This window comes from Rhinolophus hipposideros (genome assembly GCF_964194185.1).
Source record: "Rhinolophus hipposideros genome assembly, chromosome: X".
Classification (NCBI taxonomy): domain Eukaryota; kingdom Metazoa; phylum Chordata; class Mammalia; order Chiroptera; family Rhinolophidae; genus Rhinolophus; species Rhinolophus hipposideros.
In genome coordinates, this window is record NC_138046.1 from 89,244,476 (window position 1) to 89,272,193 (window position 27,718).

The 27,718-nt window shown below is 38.0% G+C and overlaps 1 protein-coding gene across 5 annotated transcripts in view; it reads right to left on the minus strand.

The window, feature by feature from the left end:
- The window catches only part of JADE3 (jade family PHD finger 3), a 143,991-nt gene that overhangs the window by 12,721 nt on the left and 103,552 nt on the right, over nucleotides 1-27,718 (minus strand). For all 5 annotated transcript variants that reach the window (XM_081042427.1, XM_081042426.1, XM_081042428.1 and 2 more), the window contains 3 exons: nucleotides 9,995-10,185; nucleotides 6,614-6,825; nucleotides 1,170-1,337 (listed from right to left, as the gene is read on the minus strand). In XM_081042427.1, coding sequence (XP_080898553.1) covers nucleotides 1,170-1,337; nucleotides 6,614-6,825; nucleotides 9,995-10,185 — 571 coding nt within the window. The remainder of the gene's footprint in view (nucleotides 1-1,169; nucleotides 1,338-6,613; nucleotides 6,826-9,994; nucleotides 10,186-27,718) is intronic.

Sequence of the window (27,718 nt, forward strand, 5' to 3'; positions counted from 1 at the left end):
CTTTATTTGTAATAGCCTCAAAATGGAAACAACTCAAATGCCCATCAAAGGAGAGTGGATAAATAAATCACAGTATATCCATACAATGGAACACCATCCAGCAATAGAAAGGAATGAATGTTGATACACACTACAACAGAGTGTTAGCCAGACAGAAAGAAGTGCAAAAAGTATGCTTCTATTTATATGAAGTTCAAAAACAGACAAAATTAATGTATACTGATAGCAATCACTCTTGGGTAATAGGGACCCAAAGAGGGACCGGAAAGTGGGTATGAGGGATCTTTCCAGAGAGTTCCATGTCTTGGTGTGGGTTGTGGTTACAGATACACACATGTGTGAAAATGCATGAACCCCTACGCTTAATATTTGGTATTTTAAGGTAAATGTTACCTTAAAAAATCTGTTGCTCGATGGTCAAGACATGGAAACAACCGAAGTATCCTTCGATAGACGCTTAGATAAAGAAGATGTGGTGTACATACATAATAGAATACTACTCTGCCATAAGAAAAGATGAAATACTGCCATTTGCAATAACATGGATGGATCTTGAGACTATCATGCTAAGCGAAATAAGTTAGACAGAAAAAGTTGAGAACCATATGACTTCACTCCTATGTGGGATATAAAACTGAAAGCAACAAAGGAACGAGACGAACAAACAAAAACTCATAGATACGGACAACAGTTTAGCGGTTACCAGAGAATAAGGGGGGAGGGGATGGTAAATGAGGGTAAAGGAGCTCAAATATATGTGATGGAAGGAGAACTGACTCTGGGTGGTGAACACACAATGCAATAGTTAGATAATATATTATAGATTTATACACTTGAAACCTATATAGTAATTCTACTAACCAATGTCACCCCACTAAATTTAATAAATATTTTTTAAAAATCTGCTGCTCATTTCCTGGTCTTTTGTGCTTCTACTGTCCTACAATTTATCCAGTACTGCTGGCAGTACCACCTATCAATGATTCAGCATGGGCTTACATGATCACTTTTATCCAAGACGGATGTGAGGGAGCTCACGTAGAAGCATTATCACCTCAGAAACATGGGCAGGCATGAAGCATCTCTATGACGCCTAAGGCGGTCTGAATATTGTGGGAAATGGGGGTACCCTCAAGCAAAAGGCCTCACAAGCTTGGATGAGTTCTTACCTCTGGAATCCACAGGGCACAACTGACGTGAGCCCATTTACTTCCTGTCTTGGTGGTCTTCATGGCCCCACCTTTCTTTGGACATAATAGACACTGTGGCTGAATGCCCATGACACAGGAACGACACAGCCAGCTGCCTTCTGGGACCTTGAGGATGCCGTAACAGGCCTGGGGACACGAGGAAAAGGGACAGTGGTTAGCATTCTTCTCACCAGGGTCGATGTCTGCTTTCTGGTACAGCCACAGAGTATCCTCCACTTTTAGGAGAAAGAGGCCAATAAGGCCAAACAAACTCATATCTAGCATTTAGTACTTCCCTGTTTCCCTGAAAATAAGCCCTAGCCGGACCACCAGCTCTAATGCGTCTTGTGGAGCAAATATTAATATACGACCCAGTCTTGTTTTAATATAAGAATGGGTATAACATAATATAATATAAGACTGGGTCTTACATTAAGTTTTGCTCCAAAAGATGCATTAGAGCTGATGGTCCAGCTAGGGCTTATTTTCGGGAAAGCACGGTTTAAAATACTCCACAAAAAAAAAAAAAGGCAACTTCCAGCATCTGTTCTAAAAGCAGTATGTCGGTCTGTGAGAACAGAGTAAGATTAGAAGGAAATACATGCAAAGGTTAGCCCAACTGTTATCTGAGTTTGGGGATTACATATATATTTTTTTGGGGTCTCCATTTTTTAAAGCTTCTTCAATGATTATTATAATTAGTCACATACTTATTCAACACTTCTACGTGTCATGCAGTGTTGTGATCAAGAAAAACGTGTTAGAAAATAAACAGAACGAAACTTCTAAGAAAATGAGTTGATGTTTAAAGAACCTAACTACTTGGTACACAAAAAGCACTCTGCAAATTGTAGCAATTACTTGCTTGAGTTGAAGAAAAAGGGCCTTGTGAATAAATACTGAATTGAATAGAATATTAGACTAATCACAATACTCCATAATGAGTTTTGGAAGCTGCTTCAAATCCTTTGCGGAATGAAGCTGGACAAACAAATGAATTACTGGGGGAGAGGATGGAGATTAGTTTGGAAAACATTCTAGATTTCCTTTTCATTACCTCCAATTATGCCCATCCTTCCCTAGTTAGTGCTCTACTCTCACCATTTGGGACCAAACCTGGGGGCCACCTGGCTCCCCATGTGGCCTGGGACACCCTACACCACTGACTTATTCACCACGGCAGCTTCAAAATCTGTGCCTGCCCAGGTGGTTCACCCACAGCTCAGATTCAAATCACAACACTTACCATCATGTCACCCCCCCACCCGCCAACTAGCCCCCTTTTCCAGCTCTCTCTATCCATATCACCACCATGCTTCCCATCTTCCAGATCCAAATTCCCAGACTCCTATCATCCCCTTTCCTCCTTCACCTATTGTCCCCAGGGCTTATGAGTCCTCCCTGCAGTGACCTTTAGACTCTGACCTTCTTCCCCATCCCGACCACAATGGCTCCACCCAAGCCCTCATCACATCAGGCCTGGACTGATTTATTTCGAAATCCTCCTCCTCTCCCTTCACACCTTCAACCCTTCCTCTATTTGGCTGCCATAGTCTTATTGAAACAGTGATTTCATACCATTGCACAGCAACAAACCCTCTAGAAATTCCTTCTGCTCTCACCCCCACCCCCTTCTAAACCAGGGGTTGGCAAACTACCTGTAGCCTGTTTCGTAAGGCCAACAAGCTGAGAATGTTTTTCATACTTAAAGGACATTAAAAAAATATGTAACAGGGACTGAGCCTTCAAAGGAAATGTTTGCTGGCCCTGGATCTAAAGCCTGCTGCTCCTCACCTCACTGCTCAGGCCACTATACCCCTGTGTCTGCTCCACTTCTCAGCCCCGGCCTTCTACTCAGTGCTTCCTCTCACTAGGTACACACTCTGCTTCACATAGGCTCTGCTTCGGCTGTTATGTTTCATCTCCTCCCTGAGACTTTAAGGTCACTGGGGGTAGGTCCTTTATCATCAATTTATCTGGAATGATCTCTACACTGAGCTCCAGTCGGTAGGTTTGGTCATACAAATTAAAGCTCAAGAACTGAAGGTGGAATCCAGCCAGGCTGCTCTCACAACAGCAGAGCGTCACTTTATAAGGTTTCTAACTTTCAAAGCTTTTCTTTCTCTGAGGTCCAGACAGAAAGAGTGCTGGGACATGAAAGCAAGCTTCCTCCCTAAAACACAGCCTCTTTCAGACCAGCAAAAGAAAAACCAATGGCTGGTTCTAGGACGACCCTTTACCTCCTGGCCATTCTATTGAGCAGAAAATCATTTACTGAGTCTTGTGTGACTTATTCATGGTCATAAGATAATAGAAGCGTGTATTCCATAGCAGTGGTTCTCAAGTTTTTGTAGACCACAAAATGATGAAGGCTGTGGACTCTCTTGAGAAAACTGCACACGTGCATGAACATATGTTTTGCATACAGTTTCAGGGCGTTAATAAACTCAGTGCCAAATATTATATATGACAGATAGAAAAACCATGAGCATGTATCGTCAGGCAAATTTAAGCCTCAGTTTCAGTATTCAATACCTGGGCTAAGAAGCAGAAAATGGAACATACAAAGGGACTTGGAATGGTCTCAAGTTTCACAATTTTTAATGAAAAATTTTAAGTTCACTGTTAAAATCTGAAGTCTATTTAGTAAACCTCTCTTCTTAAGTATATTATAGGCACAGAGGCACAAACATTTGCATACTATGGTGGCATTAAAGAACAAAACTTCTGTTTAATACATATGTCAATATGTTCCCGATTGTGTTGAGTAAACCAAATCTTCCAAATTATTTTAAATCATTTTTCAGTCAACAGAGGGAGCTCTAACCTAAGTAACTTCAGAATACCAATGAATATACTCTGGAAGAACCTCTGTTGAAATTTTATGTGGCACAACATCCAGCTTTACTACATACCAGCTTACATCCTGCAAGGCCTGGGCAGGTGTTACTGTCATCTTTTTCTACGTGATGAAAGAGCATCATTCATAGTCATCACTGGGTATGTTTTCAAAAAAAATATCTTTGAGGAGAATTACTATGTTACATTTCATTTTGTTAGTCAAAGAACCTGTAAATAATTCCTTAATATTTTGTCCAAACTATGAAGGACAAATACAGAAAGTATACACAGATGATCTTTGTACTATTCCCTTTAAGTTTACTACAGATTGACAGTCATTAATCAGAAAACCCTAGGGTGAGAAACATCAAGAAATTCAGGGTTGCTCAGATTTTAGGAAATACAGTACATACACGGTATATTACCTAACCCCCCAATGGGACCAGGGCCAGTGCCATATAATCAAATACATTAATATTTCTCTAAAAAATACATGAGTATTTACACAAAATGGGATGAAGACTATAAATGGCCTCATGTTGGGTGAGTTCTACTATTGCCCCCAAACTAGTTTTGGTGTCAAACTTAAACAAAAATTTGCAGTTTTCAGAGTTTTAAAAATTTGGAATTGCAGATAAGGGACTGTGGACCTATACTGTCAAATACCTAAATTCATCCTTATGAAGATTTTCTCTCACTAAGGGTGTGACATAAATGACAATAACTGGTAGAGTGAAGACAAATTTTTGAAATTCAGTCTTTTAAAGGACAAAAGTGGGCGGCCGGATGGCTCAGTTGGTTAGAGCGCGAGCTCTGAACAACAGGGTTGCTGGTTCGATTCCCACATGGGCCAGTGAACTGCGCCCTCCACAACTAGATTGAAGACGAGCATACCACTGAGCTGCCCGAGGGGCAGCCGGATGGCTCAGTTGGTTAGAATGCGAGCTCTCAACAAGGCTGCTGGTTCAATTCCCACATGGGATGGTGGGCTGCGCCCCCTGCAACTAGAAACTGAAAACGGCGACTGGACTTGGAGCTGAGCTGCGTCCTCCACAACTAGATTGAAGGACAATGACTTGGAGCTGATGGGCCCGGGAGAAACACACCATTCCCCAATAAAGTAAAATAAATGTGTATACATTAAAAAAAATTACCTTTCATAAATTCTCTTAAAAAACAAACAAAAAACAAGGACAAAAGTAAAATGAAGAACCAACTGGTCACAGAATAATTTTGAGTACCTTCTAATATAGAGGGTTAGGTTACACGGCCCAGGGAATTAAAACAAAGTCTTAAGCCGTGGTTTCTCTTTATATCTCCTGTTATATAATCCTTTCATTTTGTAGCCAGAATGATCTTTCTGAAATACAAATCCGATCCTTCAGAGTTGATAGGACAAAACCGAAGTTCCTTAGTTTGTGAGAGAAGGCCCTTCACATGCGTGCCTTGTACCCTTGTCTCCCCTGACTCTGCATGCCTTTCCAGCTCCGCCCACCACTCTCTGCGGCTCTGAATTGCTCAGAGTTGCATCTAATACGCTTTGCCCACTCCTTCACCCCATCCGACCATGCTCTCCACTCAGCCTGAACACCTGCTGCTGTTTCATCTGGCATCTCCTTTTGGCCCTTAGTCCTGGCATATGGATGGTGGTGCGTACCTATCTGCTAGATACATTAATGAAATGAATGAAATATCCAACAGGTTCAGAAGAGTGAAAAATCACTTGGGATGGGGGAGCTCAAGAAAGGATTTGAACTAGACCTTGGAAGATATGTACATTTTTGACAGTTGGAGGTGGGAGGAGGCATTTTGGATTGGGGTGTGGCCTAAAGATGGAGACAGGATAGTGTCAGGACTATCCACCGCTGCCCCCTTAAGTCACCTTATTTCGCTGGAACACACGGCTTGTGGGGGAAGAAAAGGAAAAAGCTGAAAAGAACGTTGATATCATCACCATCACTATTATTCATTAAAAAGGCAGTGTGGTAGAAAGAATGACAAATAACTAGCAGTAAGAGCTTAGTTAAAGTCACTTAACCTTCCTGGCATAACCTGTAAAACTGAGGAGTGAGACCGTCCTTTACAGTCCTAAGATTCTATGATCTTTAAAAGTGGAGTTGACCTAGCTTTCTGGGAGTGGTATACGTGGCAGACGGGAGGGCGCCCGGTGCTAGGATAAGGAGTCCAGACTTCCAGCTGCAGGAGGTGTAAACTCAAGGTTACTGACCACGGGGGCACCTGATGAGGTAACAAGTATTGGAAGGCAGAGGAGAGACTCCCAGGCAGGCAGCAAGGAGACTCCCCAAGGTATTGTAAAAGTACTGAACGAGGCAATCTCAATGGCACGGGCATACAGGAACACAGTGATCACCTGGGAGTAGCCCCTGGGGTAAAGTTAGCAAGTCACCCTGGGGATCATAAGAAGTACTGTTTCTAAAGGAATTACTGAGGAACAGCCAGGCCAAATCTTTATTTTCCCCCTACATGCAAGCTGCTTGCTACCCAGATATGGGTGCTGGAGATCATCAGTGAGCCTCAGCAAGGCTGACCGTGGGGAGGTGCTGGTCTCAGCGCTCACTGACCTGGTGCACACAGACGTTACACTTATCACAGAACACCATGTCATTCCCTTCTTCACTGTCTGGAGACCGGCACACATCACAGATCACATCTTCATCATACTCTATGCCTAGCCCTTCCTCTGTCTTAATAGCATGGTTCATATTTTCATGGCAATGGCGTTCCAGAACTTCTATTGTCTTTTCCATAAGATTCTCATCAACTGGCCCACAACCTGCACAGAAATACAAACAATCAATCAACCTGTCAGTTAGCTGTCATTCCCAAATCACCTACTGTGAGCCCGGTGCAGTCAGGAGGATATTCTTTTTTTTTTTTTTTAATTCAAGTTTATTGGGGTGACAACTGTTAGTAAAGTTATATAGATTTCAGATGTACAATTCTGTAATACATCACCTATATATCACATTGTGTGTTCACCACCCAGAGTCAGTTCTCTTTCTAGGGGTGAGGATATTCTAAAGGACAAAACCATCTCTTCCTTGATCTAATACCATCAGATTTCAAGGAATCATTTCACTAGTTATTCTAATATTTACCTACCATTACATATTAGTGTTTGACACATGAATGAGAAATACATTTTACCATATTCCTTGTAAGATCAATTACTGACCCTTTCAATTTCCTCTAAATCCTAGCAAGTCTCCTCCTAAATCTCTGCGTTTTCTTTTATTCCCAGAGAGGGGACTTTCACTGAGCTTTGTAATTTTGAAGACTTTAACTTATAGCATAATAAGGTAATTAGAATCACATAACTATTTGGATATAAATAATCATTCTTAGCAAATTAGTCCCAATGAGCACATTTAATGGTTATACAAGGAAATTTTCATACAAAAAGGTATTAAGTCATAAAAGAAAATTCTAGGTACTGTGTATGTGATTATATACATGAAATATTATTTTTCAAACCTGACTTTTAAAAAATCCAATAATTTACCAAGGTCAAACTCCAGTACAAAACAAACCTGTTAGCATTTACAAAAGTCTAAATGCAAATTTTGAAATTCTATTTTTTGACTCTTGATTCCTTTTCCTTCTATACTTTTAATTTTTCTTCGTCTTCCATACTTAATAACCAAACTATAAGATTCATATGGTGGATATTGATAAAAACTAAACATTTTTTGCTTAGAGGACTAATAATTTTGTGAGAGCACACATATATTTATTCTAACAGCTTGTAAACTGAGGAACAAGTCCCAAAATAAATGAAAACAAATTTACCTAAGTATTCTATTTCATTTGTAATATAAGATCTCCTAAGGAACTTTGAAATTCCACATAAACTGCCTTTTTAAATGTAGTAGATACTTATAAAACAAACAAAAAAAACTACCCAGGTAGTATGTTTCAATTTTCCAGCCAAGACAAATCCCAACTTTCTCTCTGCAGTGAAGGAGCATAGTGTCTGGTTAGAAAAGCGCTTGGATTCAAATTCCAACTTGACCTCGTATTGGTTATATAAACTTTGACAAGTTATTTATCTGCTCTAGGGCTTAGTTTCCTTATCTATAAAATAAGGATAATATCAAACTCACTGATTTCTTGTAAGGCTGAGATGAGGTAATGTTTAGACATTTCTTAGTATAATGCCTGGTATGTAGTAAGCAGTCAATTTTTAAAATTCCTTAATCTGAATCACAAAAATATGCTTAATTGAACATTGCTTTTAAAAAAGTTTATTTTAAGCTCTTAGAAGCCTCACTACAATATCATTCACCCTAAAGGAATGCTTGAGGTAAGGCAATCCCCTCTTTTAAAACTCGCCCAAGCCTAAATGCAGTGTGGTATCCTGGGACAGAAAAAAGTCATTAGTAAAAAATTGGTAAAATCCTGATAAAGCCTGGAATTTAGCTAGTAGTAATGTACCTGTGTTGGTTTCTTAGCTTTGACAAATGTACCATGGTGAAGTGAGATGTCAGCATTAGGGGAAACTGAAACTGTGTGAGGGATGTAGCTAACTGTATTAAATATGCAACTTCTCTGTAAATGTAAAACTATTCCTAAATAAAGTTTATTTTAAAAAACTCATACAAAGGGAATTAACTGCAAAATACCAAAGCGACCTTGCTATAAGGTAGTGTCATGTCAATCGCAGCATTGTAACAACTCTAATGTATGTGGATGTTATGCGGTTCATAAACACCACACCTCGAGCCATCAATCCACTTGTTTATGCCCCTCCACTCTGCTTTTCCCTCTCTGACCGTCTTTTATTCTTCTCTTTGTGCTTCCCACCCTAAATTGACACCCCCTCTCCTCTTAGAGGGCAGAGCAAGAGAAGACATAAAACAAAAAGTTTTAAAAAGCAAGGAGTAAGTATTGGTTACTGGCAAAATAAGTACCACCATTGTGCCAAACTGGATTTATTCGATTTTAATTTTTTGGTTACACACATTCAGATACCAACCTCAAAACAAAGGAAGAAAAAAAAAGAGGGAGAGGGAGGGAAGAAAAGGAAAACCACTGATCTTTGCACTAACAACAAACAAATGAGATTCAAACAAAAATGAACTCAAACGTATCCTTCACCATATCTCATATATAGAATTAAAAAGCCCCCAGCTCCACAGAACCACCTGGACCTAAACACTGCTCAGATTGAAGACAGGTCAAAAAGAGTTGTGTGTGAGTTAGTTTCCTTTCAGCCTAGGATTTCCCAGATTGCCAGTAAGGTACTGCATAGCATCCATTCTCTTTCAAATTATTATTATGTTGACTTGCAAGGTTTCTGTTTGTTTTTGCTTCATTTTATTTTATTTTTGAGAGTTGCATGACCACCCTAGAAGTCTCTGGAGGTAGCTAAGAACTGCTTTGGGATGGTTTACGCTTGGCCTGCCATTCTTCTTTCAAGCAGCAAAATTACGAGTCCTGCATTAAGGCGTCCTGGTCATATCAACCTGTCAGTTGCAGTGGTGCTGCCTAATGCTGAACTTGGAGCTTCTCTCCATCAAGAAGAGATGGTAGAGGCGCTACTATCTTTGGGCCCGCTCTCTGATCTGAATGCTTTTCAGGGCTGAATGAGGAACCAATCTTAGAATCCTCCTCAACCAGAAGTCCATGAGCCATGGCCACTCACACACTCAGAATGGGGAAACAGTCTCGTGAAACCTACATGCTATCCCTGATCTGTGCTACTCACCATGAACAAGGAAAGAAAAGGTCAGATTTAAATTTTATTGCTCTATTTCAATATATTTATGCAGTTCAAAATATGCCTTATTAAGATAAAATCAAAGAGAAAAATAAACAAAAAGGCCAGAAAAGAAAGGAAGCCACAAGATGAAAGCAAGTAAAATGGTCCTGATAACTTAACAACAACAAAAAAAATCACATGTTGTGTCGAGAAGCAACTTACTTGTGAAAAAATAACTTACCCATTTCTGCAAGGTCCTCATTGAGTCCCTGGAGCCAGAAGATGTCCATGTCGTCTAGGTCATAGCGGCACATAGATGCCGCCAGCTCTGTAATGTTGATATAACCAGGCTCTGCAGTCTCTGAGTTAGAGCACTGGATATACTTTCGGGGCCGGGTAAACAGAACCTCCTTTACCTTCTCGGCCACAATCCTAGAAAAGCAAAAGACAGATAGTGATAACAATCAACAAATGACAGATTGCAGGCACTGACTGGATAGGCCCAATAGCACTCAGGTCATGAAGTGAAGTCAAATGCTCTCCCTTTCTACCCAACTGGGAGGTATGGCAGATCCCTTTTTAGACAGCAAATGGTTCTACAAATTCAGTTTTGTCATAAGCTGTGAACACTGACTGCTAACGAAATGCTTCATTTACCCTCATGGCTCCTGGGTCCCTACTACCATTCATTCTAATGAAATGTTGCATTGTGTGTTCTTGGTACAACGGCCACATGTTTATTCAGAAGGGGAAACCGAGGAAGGGGTGATACCTGCACAAAGGCACAGCCAGATTCCGTACCAAAGACCTATTTCAGCTCATGCTTTTCTGCCACAAAAGCAATACTGGATGGTGATAAAGAGTTCAGGCTTGAGAATCACACAAGGCTGTTTATTCTGCCACTCACCTGTATGGTGATCTTGGGCAATTACTTAGTTTCCATATTGGTTCAGTTTTCTTAGCTAGGGCTGACGATAATCATAAATTGTGATAAAATAATATCAGACTTTTAGGGCGATTAAGACAATTATATGAAATAAAATATATAAAGTGCTTAGCACAGTGTATAGCAAAAAATAAATGTTTTAATAATGCCATTGTTGTTATATTTCTTATTTTCACTGTTTATGTAGATAAGTTAAAGCCAAGAGGCCATGGGCTTACACAAACTTAAGGCATTACCCAAACATAAATGATAGTGATCATAAGCTTGAGCCAGAGTAATATGATGGCATGAAAGATTTATGTTCTTCCATCAACTTCTTCAGCAGGGCTGAGCAAACCCATATTTCCCCTCACTCCTTCTGACACTTAAGAGCCTAAGGCAAGGAAACCAAGCAAGGAAAGGAAAAGAAGTTTCTCATACCAATGACCTAGTCTACAACCAATGTTTTAGGTACTGCATCAAGCATCAGAAAATATACCCAAGAAGGGCGGCTGGATGGCTCAGTTGGTTAGAGAGCGAGCTCTCAACAACAAGGTTGCCGGTTCAATTCCCGCATGGGATGGTGGGCCGCGCCCCCTGCAACTAAGACTGAAAACGGCGACTGGACTGGGAGCTGAGCTGTGCCCTCCACAACTAGATTGAAGGACGACTGATGGGTCCCGGAAAAACACACTGTTCCCCAAATTCCCCAATAAAAAAATTAAAAAAAAAAAGAATTAAAAAAGGAAAAACATTTAATAAAAAGAAAATGTACCCAAGAGGAAATTTGGATTATCATTCCCTGGCAATTGTAAACAACAAGAAAGAAACAAACAGATGTAATTTTCATTATTTTATGATGAAATATGTTTATCTGTAAGACTTCTGGAGCCAGCTTCTTTACTCTAGAGTTACTATATATTTAGAAGGATTCATAAACATAAATGCATTCATATGAATACATATAAATATATAGGCAAAGTCTACTCTGCAAATACAGAGTAAATATTTCCTCCCAAGCATCCCTCTGAAAGGTTATAATTCCAAACAATATATACTGAATAAAGCTAGTAACTATACACATTTGCACATATTATTTTTTCTACTATATGGAGTTTTTAAAGCCAAAGGCAACAAATATTTGAAGAAAAAACAGAACGCTATAATATTAATTGAAGCTAAAAATTTCGGAACTGCTATAAGAGGCCTGCTTCCAACTGAAATGAACCCAACCGAGAAGGACAAGACACGGATATGAATTCTCCAGAGACTATCAGATTAAATATGCTGTGCTTTTTTGATGAATGGCGTATGAGGTAATTTTAGAATAATCTTTTCAAGATTCATCTTCTTCTAAAAGGAAGAATATTCTGCTAATACCTCAACTGCCTCAAATTCTATGTGGAACAAGGTAGACTATAAATGTTTTTAAATTAAACGAGTAATGTTTATTAGACTTCTGGAAGAAAACGAAGGGGAGTATCTTTATAACCTTGGGATAGAAAAAGGTAATTTTTAAATGAGACACAAAAGTCATTAACCATAAAGAAAGACATTGAAAAACGTTATCAACTATATATAACAAACTCTTACAAATTAATTACAAAAAGACAGAACAACCAACTAAAAACTGGGCAAAAAACTTGAATAGACACTTGACAAATAAAGCTATCCAGGGCAAGAAAACATTTTAAAGGTTCTGAACCTCATTAGTTATTACAGATTGAAAATTGAAATCAATCACTATTGCCTACCAGAATGGCTAAACTTGAAGACTGATCAAAAACTGACAATACTTAGTGGAGCAAATAGACCTCTCATGTACTGCTAGTGGGAGTGTGAACTGCCACTCTGGCAAACTATTTGGCAGCAGATATTACACCAGAACATACATATACCCTATGATCTAGAAAACCCATTCCTACGAATATACTTAACAAAAAGTCCACATATATCTACCAAAAGATGCAGAAAAATGTTCATATTAGCATTTTTCATCATAGCTGAAAACTGGAAGCAACCCAAATATCTATCAAGAACAGAGCAGATAAATAACATGCGGTATATTCACACAACGGATTATGACACAGAAGTGCAACTTAATGCTCTACTACATGCAATAGCATGGATGAATCTCACAACCACAGTGACGAACATGATGAAGTTCAAAAACTGGTAAAACGGTCACCTATGGTGACGAAAGTCAGTTAGTGGGGAGGAGCAGGAGGGCTTCTGGGGTGTTAGTAATGCTCTATTTCTTGATCTGAGTGGCAGTGAAAGGACAGTTAATTCATGAAAATTCACAGAGTTATATACAGTTATGCTTTGGTTACTTTTCCGTGTATATATTACAACTTGATGCAAAATTTATAATGATGATGATGTTATCTCATCTTTTCATGTGTATATTTTCACATGTAACTAAAGATCTGAATCTAAGGACTGAGTCCATGACAATAAAGATTATAGAGCGAACCAGTAACACCAAAGGAAAGGAAACACATGGGTAAAAGGTAAAGTTAACACAACATACTCACAAGGATAAATTGTTGTATTTATAACGATAGAAGGGAAGGTGTATGAGAATTAGTGAAAAAAAGTATGACTCTGGAATTTAAAAACGCTGCTTTAATATCTTCAAATACATATAACACTGTTACAGCTGGGGGGAAAATCCCAGGATTATCCTTGGGTGATTTTATTCTCTGGCTATTATATACTAGGTATAACAGACACTCTTTGAATGGTCACCAGACCACTAACCAAATCAGCAAAACTCACAAACCTAGAGGTCTGAGCAATTTTGTTAGAATGATGTAGTAGGGTGCAGTTTCCAATTTGGATGTTTGAGTGTAAGCGAATGTTGTAACAATTTTCTGGATGATGGACCTTTGATGAAAGGACCCACAACCACATCTCCTTAGCCCCATAGAAAGAAGGCCTATCCACCTGCTGCTCCTCAAGGTAGGCTACCTACTTGCTACCTCTGGTCCATGTGAACTCTACTGTGAGGCTGAGAAGGCAATAAAAGGAAGCTGCGACCACTCTGACCTGACCTATGCCCTCTGCTGGCATCTTATGCACAATGAATCCTCAGTATGTCTTCAGTTGATCTAAATATTTGGCAGGTACAAGACATACAGAAGAGGCCACATTGAGACTGGGAGGAGGGGTGGAGACATGGAACAAGCTGGTCTGACAGCTGCATGTAACCATTAAAAATCGGGAGAGACGCCAGAGCAATCAGGCAAGAGAAAGAAATAAAAGGCATCCAAATTGGGAATGAAGAAGTTAAATTGTCACTCGTTGCAGATGACATGATGCTATATATACAAAACCCTAAAGACTCCACCAAAAAGCTATTAGAAACAACAAATACAGTAAAGTTGCTGGCTACAAAATCAACGTACAAAAGTCCATTGCATTCCTATATACTAACAATGAAGTCTCAGAAAAAGAAATACAAAAAACAATTCCTTTTGCAATTGCAGCAAAAAGAATGAAATACCTAGGAATAAACTTAATCAAGGATGTGAAAGACCTATATGATGAAAACTACAGGACATTTTCAAAAGAAATTGAAGAAGACACAAAGAAATGGAAAGACATTCCGTGTTCATGGATTGGAAGAATCAACATAGTTAAAATGGCCATATTACCCAAAGCAATATACAGATTTAATGCAATCCCCATCAAAATCCCAATGGCATTTTTTAAAGAAATAGAACAGGGGATAAGGGGAAAGGTGAAGGGATTAGGAAGCAGCTGGTAACCACAAGATGGCCTCAGGGTTTTTTGAAAATTAATTTGGGGAACGTATTCAATAATGTTGTAAAGATTTTGTTGGGTATCCGATGGACATGCGTCCTATTTGGGAGACCACCTCAGGGATACTGTGGATGCCTGATCATGGCATTGTACACCAGAAACTAAACATTAATGAATGCCAACTATAATTTTATACATATAATGTGATGGCTCGGTGTGAGGTCGGAGGGATAGAGGATGGGGGGAGGGGGGTTCACAGTGTGAGGGATATAAATGATGAACGTCTAAGTATTACCTTGTCTTGTACACCTGAAACTAATAAATTTAAAAAAAATGAAAAAAATAAAATAAAAGTTAAAAAAAAAAAAAGAAATAGAACAAAAAATCATCAGATTTGTTTGGAACCACAAAAGACCCCGAATAGCCAAAGCAATCTTAAGAAAAAAGAACAATGCTGGAGGTATCACACTGCCTGACTTTAGCTTGTACTACAGGGCTACAATAATCAAAACAGCATGGTATTGGCAGAAAAACAGACACATAGACCAATGGAATAGAATTGAGAACCCAGAAGTAAAACCACATAAATATGGACAGACAATTTTTGACAAAGAAGCTAAAACCATACAATGGAGGAAAGACAGCCTCTTCAATAAATGGTGCTGGGAGAATTGGATAGCCACGTGCAAAAGAATGAAACTGGACTGCTCTCTGTCACCATGTACCAAAATTAACTCGAAATGGATCAAAGAGTTAAGCATAAGACCTGAAACACTAAACTGCATAGAAGAAAACATAGGTACTAAACTTATGGACCTAGGGTTCAAAGAGCATTTTATGAATTTGACTCCAAAGGCAAGGGAAGTAAAAGCTAAAATAAAAGAATGGGACTATATGAAACTTAAAAGCTTTCTGCACAGCAAAAGAAACCATCGACAAAATAAAGAGGCAACCAACTGAATGGGAGAAGATTTTTGCAAACAGTGCCTCCGATAAGGGGCTAATATCCAAAATATACAAGGAACTCATGCAACTCAACAACAAAAAACAAACAACCCATTTGAAAAATGGGCAGAGGACCTTGAAGAGACATTTCTCCAAAGAGGACATACAAATGGCAAGTACACATATGAAAAAATGTTCAACATCACTAATCATTAGAGAAATGCAAATAAAAACCACAATGAGATATCACCTCACCCCAGTCAGAATGGCTATCATCAGCAAGACAAATGGTAACAAGTGTTGGAGAAGCTGTGGAGAAAAAGGAACCCTCATACATTGTTGGTGGAAATGCAGACTGGTGCAGCCATTATGGAAGGCAGTGTGGAGGTTCCTCAAGAAATTACGAATAGAATTACCATATGACCCAGCAATCGCTCTCCTGGGTATCTACCCCAAAAATCTGAAAGCATTTCTCTATAGAGACACGTGTACTCCAATGTTCATTGCAGCTTTGTTTACGGTGCCCAAGACATGGAAACAACCAAAATGTCCTTAGAGAGATGAATGGATAAAGAAGTTGTGGTATATATACACAATGGAATACTATTCGGGAGTAAGAAAAGATGATATAGGAACATTTGTGACAACATGGATGGATCTTGAGAGTATAATGCTAAGAAGGATTTCTTTAAGACAAAGGAAAAAGATAAAAAATATGAATAATAATATGGCCATAACTACATATCTATCAACAATTACTTTAAATATAAATCAGTTAAATCCTCCAATCAAAAGACACGGTGGCTGAATGGATAAGAAAACAAGATCCTGACATGTACTGCCCACAAGAGACTCACCTCAGATTGAAAGACACACACAGACTGAAAGGGATGGAAAAAGATATTTAATGAAAATGGAAACAAACAAAAAAAGCTGGGGTAGCAATATTTTGATACCAGACAAAATAGACTGCAAAACAAAGGTTATAAGAAGAGACAAAGAAGAACCCAGTAATCCCACTTCTGGGTATTTACTTGAAGAAACCCAAAATGCTATTTCAAGGGGATGTTTGCATCTTTATGTTCATTGCAGCATTGTTTACAATGGTCTGGATGTGGAGGCAGCCTTGGTGTCCCTCGGAGGAAGAATGGATAAAGAGGAGATAGTACATATATGTTTATACAATAGAATATTGTTTGGCCAGGGAAGCGAATGGGTTCTTGCCATCTGCAGCAGCATGGATGGACCTGGAGGGTATTGTGCTGAGTGGAGTATGTCAGACAGAGAAAGACAGAGGCAATGTGATTTTGCTTATATGTGGAATCTAAAGAAAAAATAAACAAGCAAACAATAGAGAAACAAATTCATAGATACAGAGGACATTTTGATGGTTGCCAGATGGAAGGGGGTTGGGGGAAGGGTGAAAAAGGAGAAGGGGTTAAGAAGTACAAACTGTGTGCTCCACAGTAGTCATGGGGATGTAGGGTATAGCATAAGGAATATAGTCAATAATATTGCAATGACTATGTATGGTGTCAGATGGACACAGATGGTGTTGGGGTGAGAGGAGGGACTTGGGGGGCAGGGTGCAAAAGTGAAGGGATGAAGAAGTACAAATTGGTAGTTACAAAATAGTCATGAGGATATGAAGTACAGCATAGGGAATATAGTCAACAATATGGTAATAACTATGTATAGTGCCTGGTGGGTAATAGACGTGTGAGGGGCATCAATTTTTAAATTATATAAATGTCTAACCACTATACTACACACCTGAAATTAATATAAAATAATACTGAATGTCAAATGTAACTGAAAAAGGGGGGGTAGATAAAGAAGAATAAGAGGTCCAAATTTCCAGGTATAAAACAATTAAGTCATGGGGATGTAATGTACAGCATAGGGAATATAGTCAATAATATTGTGATAGCGTGGTAAGGTGTCAGATTGTTATTGGACTTACGGTGATCACTTCTTTTGGCATATAAATGTTAAATAACTATGGTGTACACCTGAAAGTAATATAATATTGCATGTTAGCTATACTTTAATAAAAATCTTAAAAATATTTGGCAGTAGAGACTATTTTTCATTTCCTAATGAGCAGATTAGAATCATCTGTGAAGAGCACAGATATTGCAAATACTGTAACATCATGGATTTTTTAAAGGCTGGAAATAAGTGTCTTAAAAGATCACTAAATAGGAGCCTCTTGTTATCATTTCTCTAGGAGTAGTTTCCCAAGATACCCCTTATTAATCTTGCCACTCGAGGCTACCATTTCTCTACCAGACTCCATGACTCATCTATCAAACAGGACAATTATAACCAGTGGCAGATGGTATTTTCAAAATCCCACACGCTCTTCTACAATGTGACTTTGCCACTCCCGCATCAAGTGGTAAAGGTTATTTCTCCTCTTGAGTTGGGGAGGGCTTGTGACTGTTTTCACCAATAGAATATGGCAGAAGTGATGCTCTGAGAATTGCAAGGCTGGCTTATAAAAGGGAATATAGCTTCCACCCCGTTTGCTGGAACATGTGCATGTGGCGAGCCCTGTGCCTAAGGCCTGTAAAAAGTCTACCTACGCTGTGAAGAAGCCAAACCACATGGAGAGGCTACATGCAGTCTTTATGACATCCAAGCCCAGGTGACAGACATGTTAGTAAATAAACCTGCAGATGATTCTACCCCCGAACTACTGAGTCACCTCCAAACTTCAAGTCTTCTTAGATGAGGTCAGAGACATTGTAGAGCAGAGACAAAGCACCCCCACTGTGCCCTGCCTGATTTCCAGACCCACAGAATCCATGAATACGATAACATAGTTGCTTGATGCAATAGTAAATGGAAAAACAACTTATACAGCAATAGTACTGGGAAAACAGTCAAAGGACTGCTTTAAACTTTAAATAAGATAAATGTGTATATGAAAGTCTCTGTACACTGTACTCTGTACTAATTCTCACAAGTGAAAGCATGAATGGTAGGCTGCTGATGCCTGAAATGGAATGGGAAAGGTGGTGTGCGAAGAGCAGGACAAGGGGAGGAAGGGGGGGTGAGAGAGGCATGACGATCAAATACAGCAGTGAAGTTGGAGGCAGGTAGGCCTGTGCTCCCATTGATCATTAGTGGCTGTTCTTCTTTTGACTTTACTGTATGAAATCCAAATTATCTTTTGAAAGTAGAGCCAAGAGGGTCTCCTTTAATAGTGAATATGGGGTACGAGGGAATGAAGAATCAAAGATGACTAAGAATGTCACCTGAAAGACTGAAAAGGTGAAGCTACAACAGAAAGGATAGATCTACCATCAATTAAACATGGAAAATTACAGGTGGGACTACTTTGGGAAGATCAGTAGTTCAGTTTGGGACCTTGAAGTCCGAGATGTCTACTGGACATCCAAGTGGAAATGCTGAACCGGTGGGTATATATTTGAGCCGGCAAGTTAGTGAAGCAAGTACTGCTATCCATAGCGCAGTTAGTCCAGTTTTTACATTCCAAGGAGAAATAGGGCCTGCCTGAAAATCTAATCATTCCCTTTTTCAGTATCATTGACTCAGAAGTATATGATATATTGTTAAGTGAAAAAAATCAAGAACATTCCCCTTTATTTATATATACACATACAATGTATATGTATGTATAAGCATATATATTACAGTTAATGTTTTGTACTCTGATTATTTTTTACAGTAAGTCAATAATTCATCTATAGTTTTAAACACACATACACGTAGTAAATATTAACCATTAACCACTTCTGTGTCATACAACTTATATATAATGCGTACTTCTTTTACCAAACATGAAGCATTGTTTTCCTTTCACGGGAACCTTACTGCAATAGAAAATAATTTAAATATACAAATGAAAACCTGAAAAAAACTATCTGAAGCTTATTTATCACTGACGAGAGACAAAATCACCCATAGTCTACCTAAAAACATATGTAATGGGGTCAACAGCATCTTTATTTGTTGAACTTTCAAAAAATTCCTTGTGGGGGTGGCTGGTTAGCTGAGTTGGTTGGAGTGTGGTGCTAATAACACCAAGGTTGCTGGTTCGATTCCCATATGGACCATGGTGAGCTGTGCCTTCCTTAAAAAAAAATTATTTGTGGTAGTGAACAAACTTATCTAAGTAGTTGTAACTTACAGGGCAAGCTGGCTCTGTAATTCTCTGCACCACACCCCTCAATCACCACATACACACACTACACTACAAGACAAGAGAACTGCACAAAGGACGACAGAACAGAGGGAAAATCCTAGTCTGAAGCCAAAAACAAAAATTCTGACAGGATTTGCTCCACCTACTCTATTGTATCTTTTTGTCCTTTTTAGTTATTATACCACTAATAGAGTAATTCTAGCACCCAAGGATCAGGTCAATTAATTTACAGAGATCCAAAATCACTTCTAAGTCCATTAGGAAATAAAATTCTGAAGTATTTTGACAATCTTGCGGTTTAGGTAATAAATAAAAGGCAAGTGTTTAGTTTTATTTACATTGAAGTTTTTCTAAAGGATTAATCTGTAGGTAATAAGACCAGTAACTCAAATATAAACATTAAAATATTACTATTGTGATGGACTTATGATGGTCAGAAATCCTTTGATAGTTCTTCTGCTGAGTGGTAGGCTCTATTTCCCTCCCCTTCAGTCTGGCAGCTCTGCAAATGTACTAATTATTGTGGTGGAATACTGTGCCAGTTCCTGAGCCCAGGCCTTGACACTAGCAGCTTCTACCTCCTATCTCTTGGAATGCTCACTCCTGGAGCCCAGAGCTGCCATGCAAGAGGTCAGAGAGTGTTACAGTGGTGAATAAAATAAATAAGGTTCCTGTGCTCATGTAGGTTTGAATTTGTAATGCCACTATTAAAGAGCAGCAGACAAATGCTCTGTGCTCACCAAACCCTGTTTCCTTTTTTCATCTAAGCACACAGCAAGACTGCATTCCCCAGCCTCCTTTGCAGTTAGATGGGCCATGTGAATGAGTCCTGGCTTATGGCATATGGGTGGATAAACCACTTCAAAGTCTAGCTGCCTCCCCTTCAAAATCTACCTGCATAACCCTCTGCATTGTCTTTTCTTTTCCTGAAGACTGGATTTAGAATTTTTAGGGTGGAGAAGGGAGTGGGAAAGGACCTAGTAGGTAGAGGAGCCACTCAAAAACGAAACCAAGGGGATCAAATATATGGTGATGGAAGGAGAACTGACTCTGGGTGGTGAACACACAATGGGATTTATAGATGATGTATTACAGAATTGTACATCTGAAATCTATGTAACTTTACTAACAACTGTCACCCCAATAAACTTTAATTAAAAAAAAAACAAAGAAAAAGAAACAAAACCAAACCAAACTAGAATAAAACAAACCCCTGAGTCCCTGAATGACTACATGGGACAGAGATGACCCCCATCCCAAACCCACATTGGAAGGAGACATGTGCAAGAAACAAAACCTTCATTACATTAAGATGCTGAGACTTTTGGGGATGTTTGTTACAGCAAATGGCCTATCTTGACTAATACATAATGGTAAAGAACTGTTTCCCAATATTTTAACTTATGTAACTATCGTATTACATTAAGAGTCATTCTTAAATTTCTCTAACAGATTTATATTTTAGAATATTTTCTCCAGAGAAGTGAGTTTTCCATTAGTATAAAATAACTAACCAATTAGGTTTTGATTTTAACAAACTAACCCAAAATAACATATTAAAAGATTTTTGTTTTTACATTCTGACACTTTTCGTATGCTATTGTAAACCGTGATAACATTCTGTATAAAAATCTTTTGCACCGAATTAATAAACAATCATTTCTTCAGGTACATAAATGTTGTATAACTATGGTGTACACCTGAAACTAACATAATATTGTATGTTAGCTATATTTTCATAAAAATCTAAAAGGTTCTTTCCAAGGACCAAAACTAACTAAGTAAATAAAAAGTTAAGTGTTAAAAAAGAGAAATGCCCTCATGCTTTCAATGCACAGTGACTTACAATTTTTAAAATCTGGAAGCCAGGAAGAATTTTTATAATTGAATAATTACTAACATTTCTTCTTTATATGAAAGCAATACACAATCACTGAAGATAAGTTTTAATTCTAAAAGCAATCATTACAAGGGTTTATTATGAAACATTTATATTAGTTTAGATTCGGCAGTTATGTCAGAAGAAAACTCTTTAATTTGAAACTTTGAGAATAAAGCTTTTTTCTTTTCTTTTTTAAAATTTTTATGAGTTTACTTGAGCCAAACTCACGACACATGCCAGGGAGCAAGACCTCAAATGCTCCCAAAGGTACTATCTTTTCATTTCAAAAACTGTTGAAATATTCTCTCAGTAGTGTAAAATAACCAAACAGTTACCAGACACCTCCTTAACTTCTAGGAGTTGTGTAATCTATGCAAAAAACAACAAAGACATACAAAAAGAAACACTAACATAAAAGGTTATAAAATTAACCAATAAAAAGGAACATAAATGGTGTTTTGTCATATAGTATGGGGAAAAAGTATCATACTTGGGCAGAGTCAAGCATAAAGTAGAAAAATTAGCTTCTTAGTTCAAAGTAGGAAAAACTTTAAAAAGTCACCTGGGTAAATTTGTGAAAGAGGGTATTTTAAAAATAATCCTAAAATTTATATGGAACCATAAAAGACCCCGAACAGCCACAGCAATCTTAAGAAATAAGAACAAAGTGGGAGGTATAACGATACCTGACATCAAGTCACACTACAAGGCTACAGTAATCAATACAGCGAGGTACTGGCATAAAAACAGACACACACGTAGGTCAATGGAACAGAACAGAAAGCCCAGATATAAATCCATGCCTATATGGTCATTTAATCTAATCACAATGAAAGCAAGAATTTACACTGGAGGTAAAGACAGTCTATTTAATAAATGGTGCTGGGAAAACTGGACAATACATGCAAAAAAAATGAAACTGGACTACCTTAACGCCATATACAAGAATAAATCCAAAATGGATTAAACACTTAAATGTAAGACCTGAAACAATGAAACTCCTATTAGAAAATATAGGAAGTAATTTGCAGACAATATCCTTAGTAATATTTTTACTGATATATCCCCTCTGGCAAGGGAAGCAAAAGAAAAAATAAACATGGGGGATTATATCAAACTAAAGAGTTTTTTCACAGCAAAGGAAACCATCAATAAAACAAAAGACAGCCTACTGAATGGGAGAGGATATTTGTCAATGTTACATCTGATAAGGGGCTTATATCCAAAATTTGTTATGAAAACTCGTACAACACTGAAAAAACAAACACCCCAATTAAAAAATGGGCAGAGGACACGAAGAGACATTTCTCTAAAGAGGACATACAGATGGCAAACAGACATATGAAACGAAGCTCAACGTCACTAATCTTTAGAGAAATGCAAATAAAAACAACAATGAGATACCATGTCACCCCAGTCAGAATGGCTATCATCAATAACTCAACAAACAATAAGTGCTGGCGAGGATATGGAGAAAAGGGAACCCTCGTGTACTGTTGGTGGGATTGCAGATTGGTGCAGCCACTGTGGAAAACAGTATGGAGGTTCCTCAAAAAATTGAAAATGGAACTACCTTATGATCCAGCAATTCCACTCCTGGGTATCTACGCAAAGAAACCCAAAACACTAATTCGAAAAATTATATGCACCCCGATGTTTATTGCAGCGCTATTCACATGGCCAAGATATGTAAACAACCAAAATGCCCATCAGTAGACGACTGGATTAAGAAACTGTGGTACATTTATACAATGGACTACTACTGGCCATAAAAAAGGATGGAATCTTACCATTTGCAACAACATGGATGGACCTAGAGAATATTATGCTAAGTGAAATAAGTTCTGACAGAGAAAGACAAATACTAAATGATCTCACTTATATGTGGAATCTAAAAAAACAGAATAAACGAGCAAACAAAACAAATAGATTCAGAGATTTAGGGAAAAAAAACTGATGGTTGCTAGATGGGAGGGCTGGGGAGGGGGGAGAAGATGAAGGTATTAGAAAGTACAAATTAGTACTCACAATATAGTCACAGGCACATCAAATACAGTATGGGGACTACAATCAACAATGTTGTAAAGATCACGTAAGGTGCCAGATGGGCACTGGACTTATCAGGGGGATCACCTCATAGACTGTGTAGATGCCTGACCAATGAGCTGTACACCTGAAGCTAAAGTACAATATTTAATGTCAACTGTAATTAAATATATACAGAGGGTATCAAAGAAATGTATACACATTTTAACAAAGAAACTGTATTAAAATTGTAATACTCAATATATACCAATAACAAAGGATGAATGCAAGTCACGTTTGACTTCTGCAATTACAAGAGGTGCTCAAAATGGTTACCGTCAGTATAATTTCTATGCAACTTTTTTCCTTTCTTAAAATGTGCATACAGTTTTTTTTGAATATATATGTATGGTCACGGGACGTAAAGTACAACATACGGAATATAGTCAATTTTTTAACAGCTATATACGATGTTGGAGGGGTAGTAGATGGGGGGAGGGCTATCACTTTGGCAGGAGTGTAAATGTCTATTATTATAATGTTTTGTACAACTGAAACTAATAAAAAATTAGTATTTAAACTTTTGTAAGAAAAAATAGAACTGGGATTTCTTGGTGATTCAAGCACTATGTTTTCCTCCATAGCAGCCTGGTTTATAAGGTACTCATGGAACCCAGGTGGGTGGGGTTAGGGTATATAGTGTCTATGACTCTCTAAAAGTAAGCTGCTCAACAAATGAAGCTGGGACACCTGGATATCCCCATGCAAAAGAATGAAGTTGAACCCCGAACACCTCACACCATATACAAACATTAACTCAAATAGATCAAAGACCCAAGTATAAGAACTAAAACTATAAAATTCTTAGAAAAAATAGATGTAAAGTTTCATGACCTTGGTTTAGGTGATGATTTTTTAGACCTGACACCAAAAGGACAAGTAACCAAAGGAAAAAATAGAAAAGCTGAATTTCATAAAATTTAAAAAATTTTGTGCCTCAAAGGACACCACCAAGAAAGTGAAAAGGCAATTCACAGAATGAAAGACAATGTTTTAAAATCATGTATCTGATAAGAGACTTGTATCCAGAATATGTAAAGAACTTTGACAACTCAGCAACAAAAATACAGCCCAATTTTCAAAGTGGGCAAAAGACCTGAATAATTTCTCCAAATACACACACACACACACACACACACACACACACGCACCCTGGGATGCCAAAAAATGTATACAATAGACACTGGTCGATGTTGCTCAAGCAGTAGTTTGCCATACTCGGAAGTGTCTGGACGCTGATGGTAACCACTTTGAGCACCTCTTGTAATTGCAGAAGTCACACGGGACTTGTATTCATCTTTTGTTATCGGTATATATTGAGTATTACCATTTTAATAGTTTTCCTTTCTTAAAATGTGTATACATTTTTGGATATATATATATATATATATATATATATATATATATACACACACACACATATATGGAATTCAGGAATGCACTATATAACAATGGGACATTCTGGAACTGATGATCAGGGAAAAAATTTGTCGCCTTGTTCACTGAAGAGTCAGATTTTCAGCAACCAAGGGCATTCATTCCAAAGTGAATGCGATGGAACATAAAGTGAACTGATGATTGTGCTTTTATCAGTATAGTACAATACAATGCAAATTAGTACAAATATCTTAACTTTTTTGTGTTTTCTATGAATTCTTTAAGGGTTTTACTCTATGGGTTGACATCTGTCCAGACCCCACTAACAGTTTGTTTGCCATACATCCAACTTTACCAATAATCTCTGTGCTGCTTTTAAAGCCTCAGATCATGCCCAGACCAATGCCACAGATTTTGTGCTTCTGTTATGGCAACACCCTATTTCTAGGTACAAATGCCTGTACCCATTATTTATTGCTGCATAACAAACTATTCTGAAACTTAGCAGCTTCAAAGAACAATTATCTACCATTTTTTGCAAATTTGTGAGTTAGCAGAGCCATCTCTTGCTGGTCTTGCTTTAGGATCATTCATGAAACTGTAATCATCTGGTGGGAGTCCAGGGAAAAGAGTTTACCTAGGACAGTGGGGCCTCTCAATCAACATATTCTTTGCTTTTGTTTTGCGGGGGTGTTCTCTATGACATGGTGGTCTCATGATTCAAAGAAGGCAAGCCTCCATGTGCAAGTGCTTATCAAGCCTTTGTTTTGCATCATTTTTGCTGACGTCACATTGGACAACACCAGTTCAGAATTGTTGTGGGAGGGTTATACATAAGGGCACAGAGAGCAGGAGGCACGATTCTTTGGTGGGGGGTACTACTATACCGATCAACCTCAAAAGGGAGAAGTACAATTATTTTTATTTACAGATGACATGACTGTGTACACAGAAAACCTTAAAGAACTTACAAACTACTGCAATTAATAAGTGAATTTATCCAAGTAATGGGATACTAGGTCAATGGATATATTTGTAGTATTTCTACATATTAAAAGGAAACAACTGCAAACTAAAATAAGAAAAACTATGTACAATAGCGTTAAAACACCACAGTGACCTAGGTATGAATTTAATGAAAAAAATGTTAAAGATATCTATACAGAAAAACTATAAATCATCACAAAGAAAAATTAAGGAAACCAATAAATAAAAAATACCAAGTTTATGGATTAGAAAATTAAAAAAAAAGAAAGAAACAAAGAAGTGAACTGAGATGATACACTTTGGCTGTCTGAACAGTAGCGTTTCACAGGAAGAGAAAAAAAGATCAATCTTGTATTTTCTGACCACATAAAGGCTTCTTCTTTTTGTAATAAAGTAGAAAAGTTCTCTTCCAAAACAAATATACAAATGGCTAATAAGCACATGAAGAAGAGATGCTCAACATCATCAGCCATCAGGCAAATGCAAATCAAAACCACAATGAGATACACTTCATACCCACTAAGATGGCTATTATCAACAAGGTGAGCATATGGAGAAAATGGAAAATGGAAAATGGAACCCTCTCATACATGGCTGGTAAGAATATAAAACGTTGCAGATGCTGTGGAAAACAATTTAATGATTCCTCAAAATGGTAGAGATATGGTTACCATGTGACCCAGTAATTCAACTCCTAGATATATACCTGAGAGAAAAGAAAACATGTCTACTCAAAAACTTGTACAAGACCGTCCCTACCATCATTATTCATAATTGCCAAAACATGGAAATAACCCACACATCTATCAACTGATGAACAGATTAACAAAATGTGGTATACCCATACAATGGAATATTATTTGGCCATAAGAAGTAACAAAATACTGATAAGTATTATAACATGGATAAACCTTGAAAACATTATGCTGAGGAAAGGAAGTCAGATTCAAATAGACAAATATTGTAAGATTCCATTTATGCGATGTCCAGAATAGGCAAATCCATAGGGACAGAAAGCAGATTAGTGGCTGTTATAAACTGACGTATGTCTTCCCAAAAGTCATAGGCTGAAGCCTTATTTGGAGATGGGGCCCGTAAGAAGATAATAAAGATTAAGGGAAGTCACGAGTGTGGGGACCTAATCTGATAGGGTTGTTGTCCTTATAAGAAGAGGAAGAGAAAAAAAAGAAGAGGAAGACACCAGATATAGCTATCCCTCTTATTGCACAGAGGAAAGGCCCTGTGAGGATACAGAGAGAAGGTGGCCATCTACAAGCCAGGAAGAGAGGCTTCACGGGACACCAACCCTGACAGCAACTTGATCTTGAACTTCTTGCCTTCAAATTGGAATTACATAGTGGTGATAATTTCATGACTCTGTGAATATACTAAAAACCACCATACAACTATACAACTTAAAAGGGTGAATTTTATGGTATGTGAATTCTATCTTGTTAAAAAAATATCAATTATATACCAATTTTGAAAAATCTAAAAAAAAAAAAATGGCAAGCTGCACATTTATAAAAGCCCATGGTGGTCATGCGACAAACTTAGAACTTGACCTGACTGAGGAACTTAGTGAAATCCTCCTACCTCCCACTTTTTTTTAATTAGTTTCAGATATACAAAACAACATAGTTAGAAATTTATACCTGTCACAAAGTGGTAACCCCCCACCCCCAATCTGCTGCCCCTCGACATCGTACATAGCTGTTACAGTTCCACTGACTCCATTCCCTACGCTGTACTCCACGTCCTGTGACCACATATATATTAAGTTATAGTTGACGTTCATTACTATTCAGCTTCAGGCGTACAG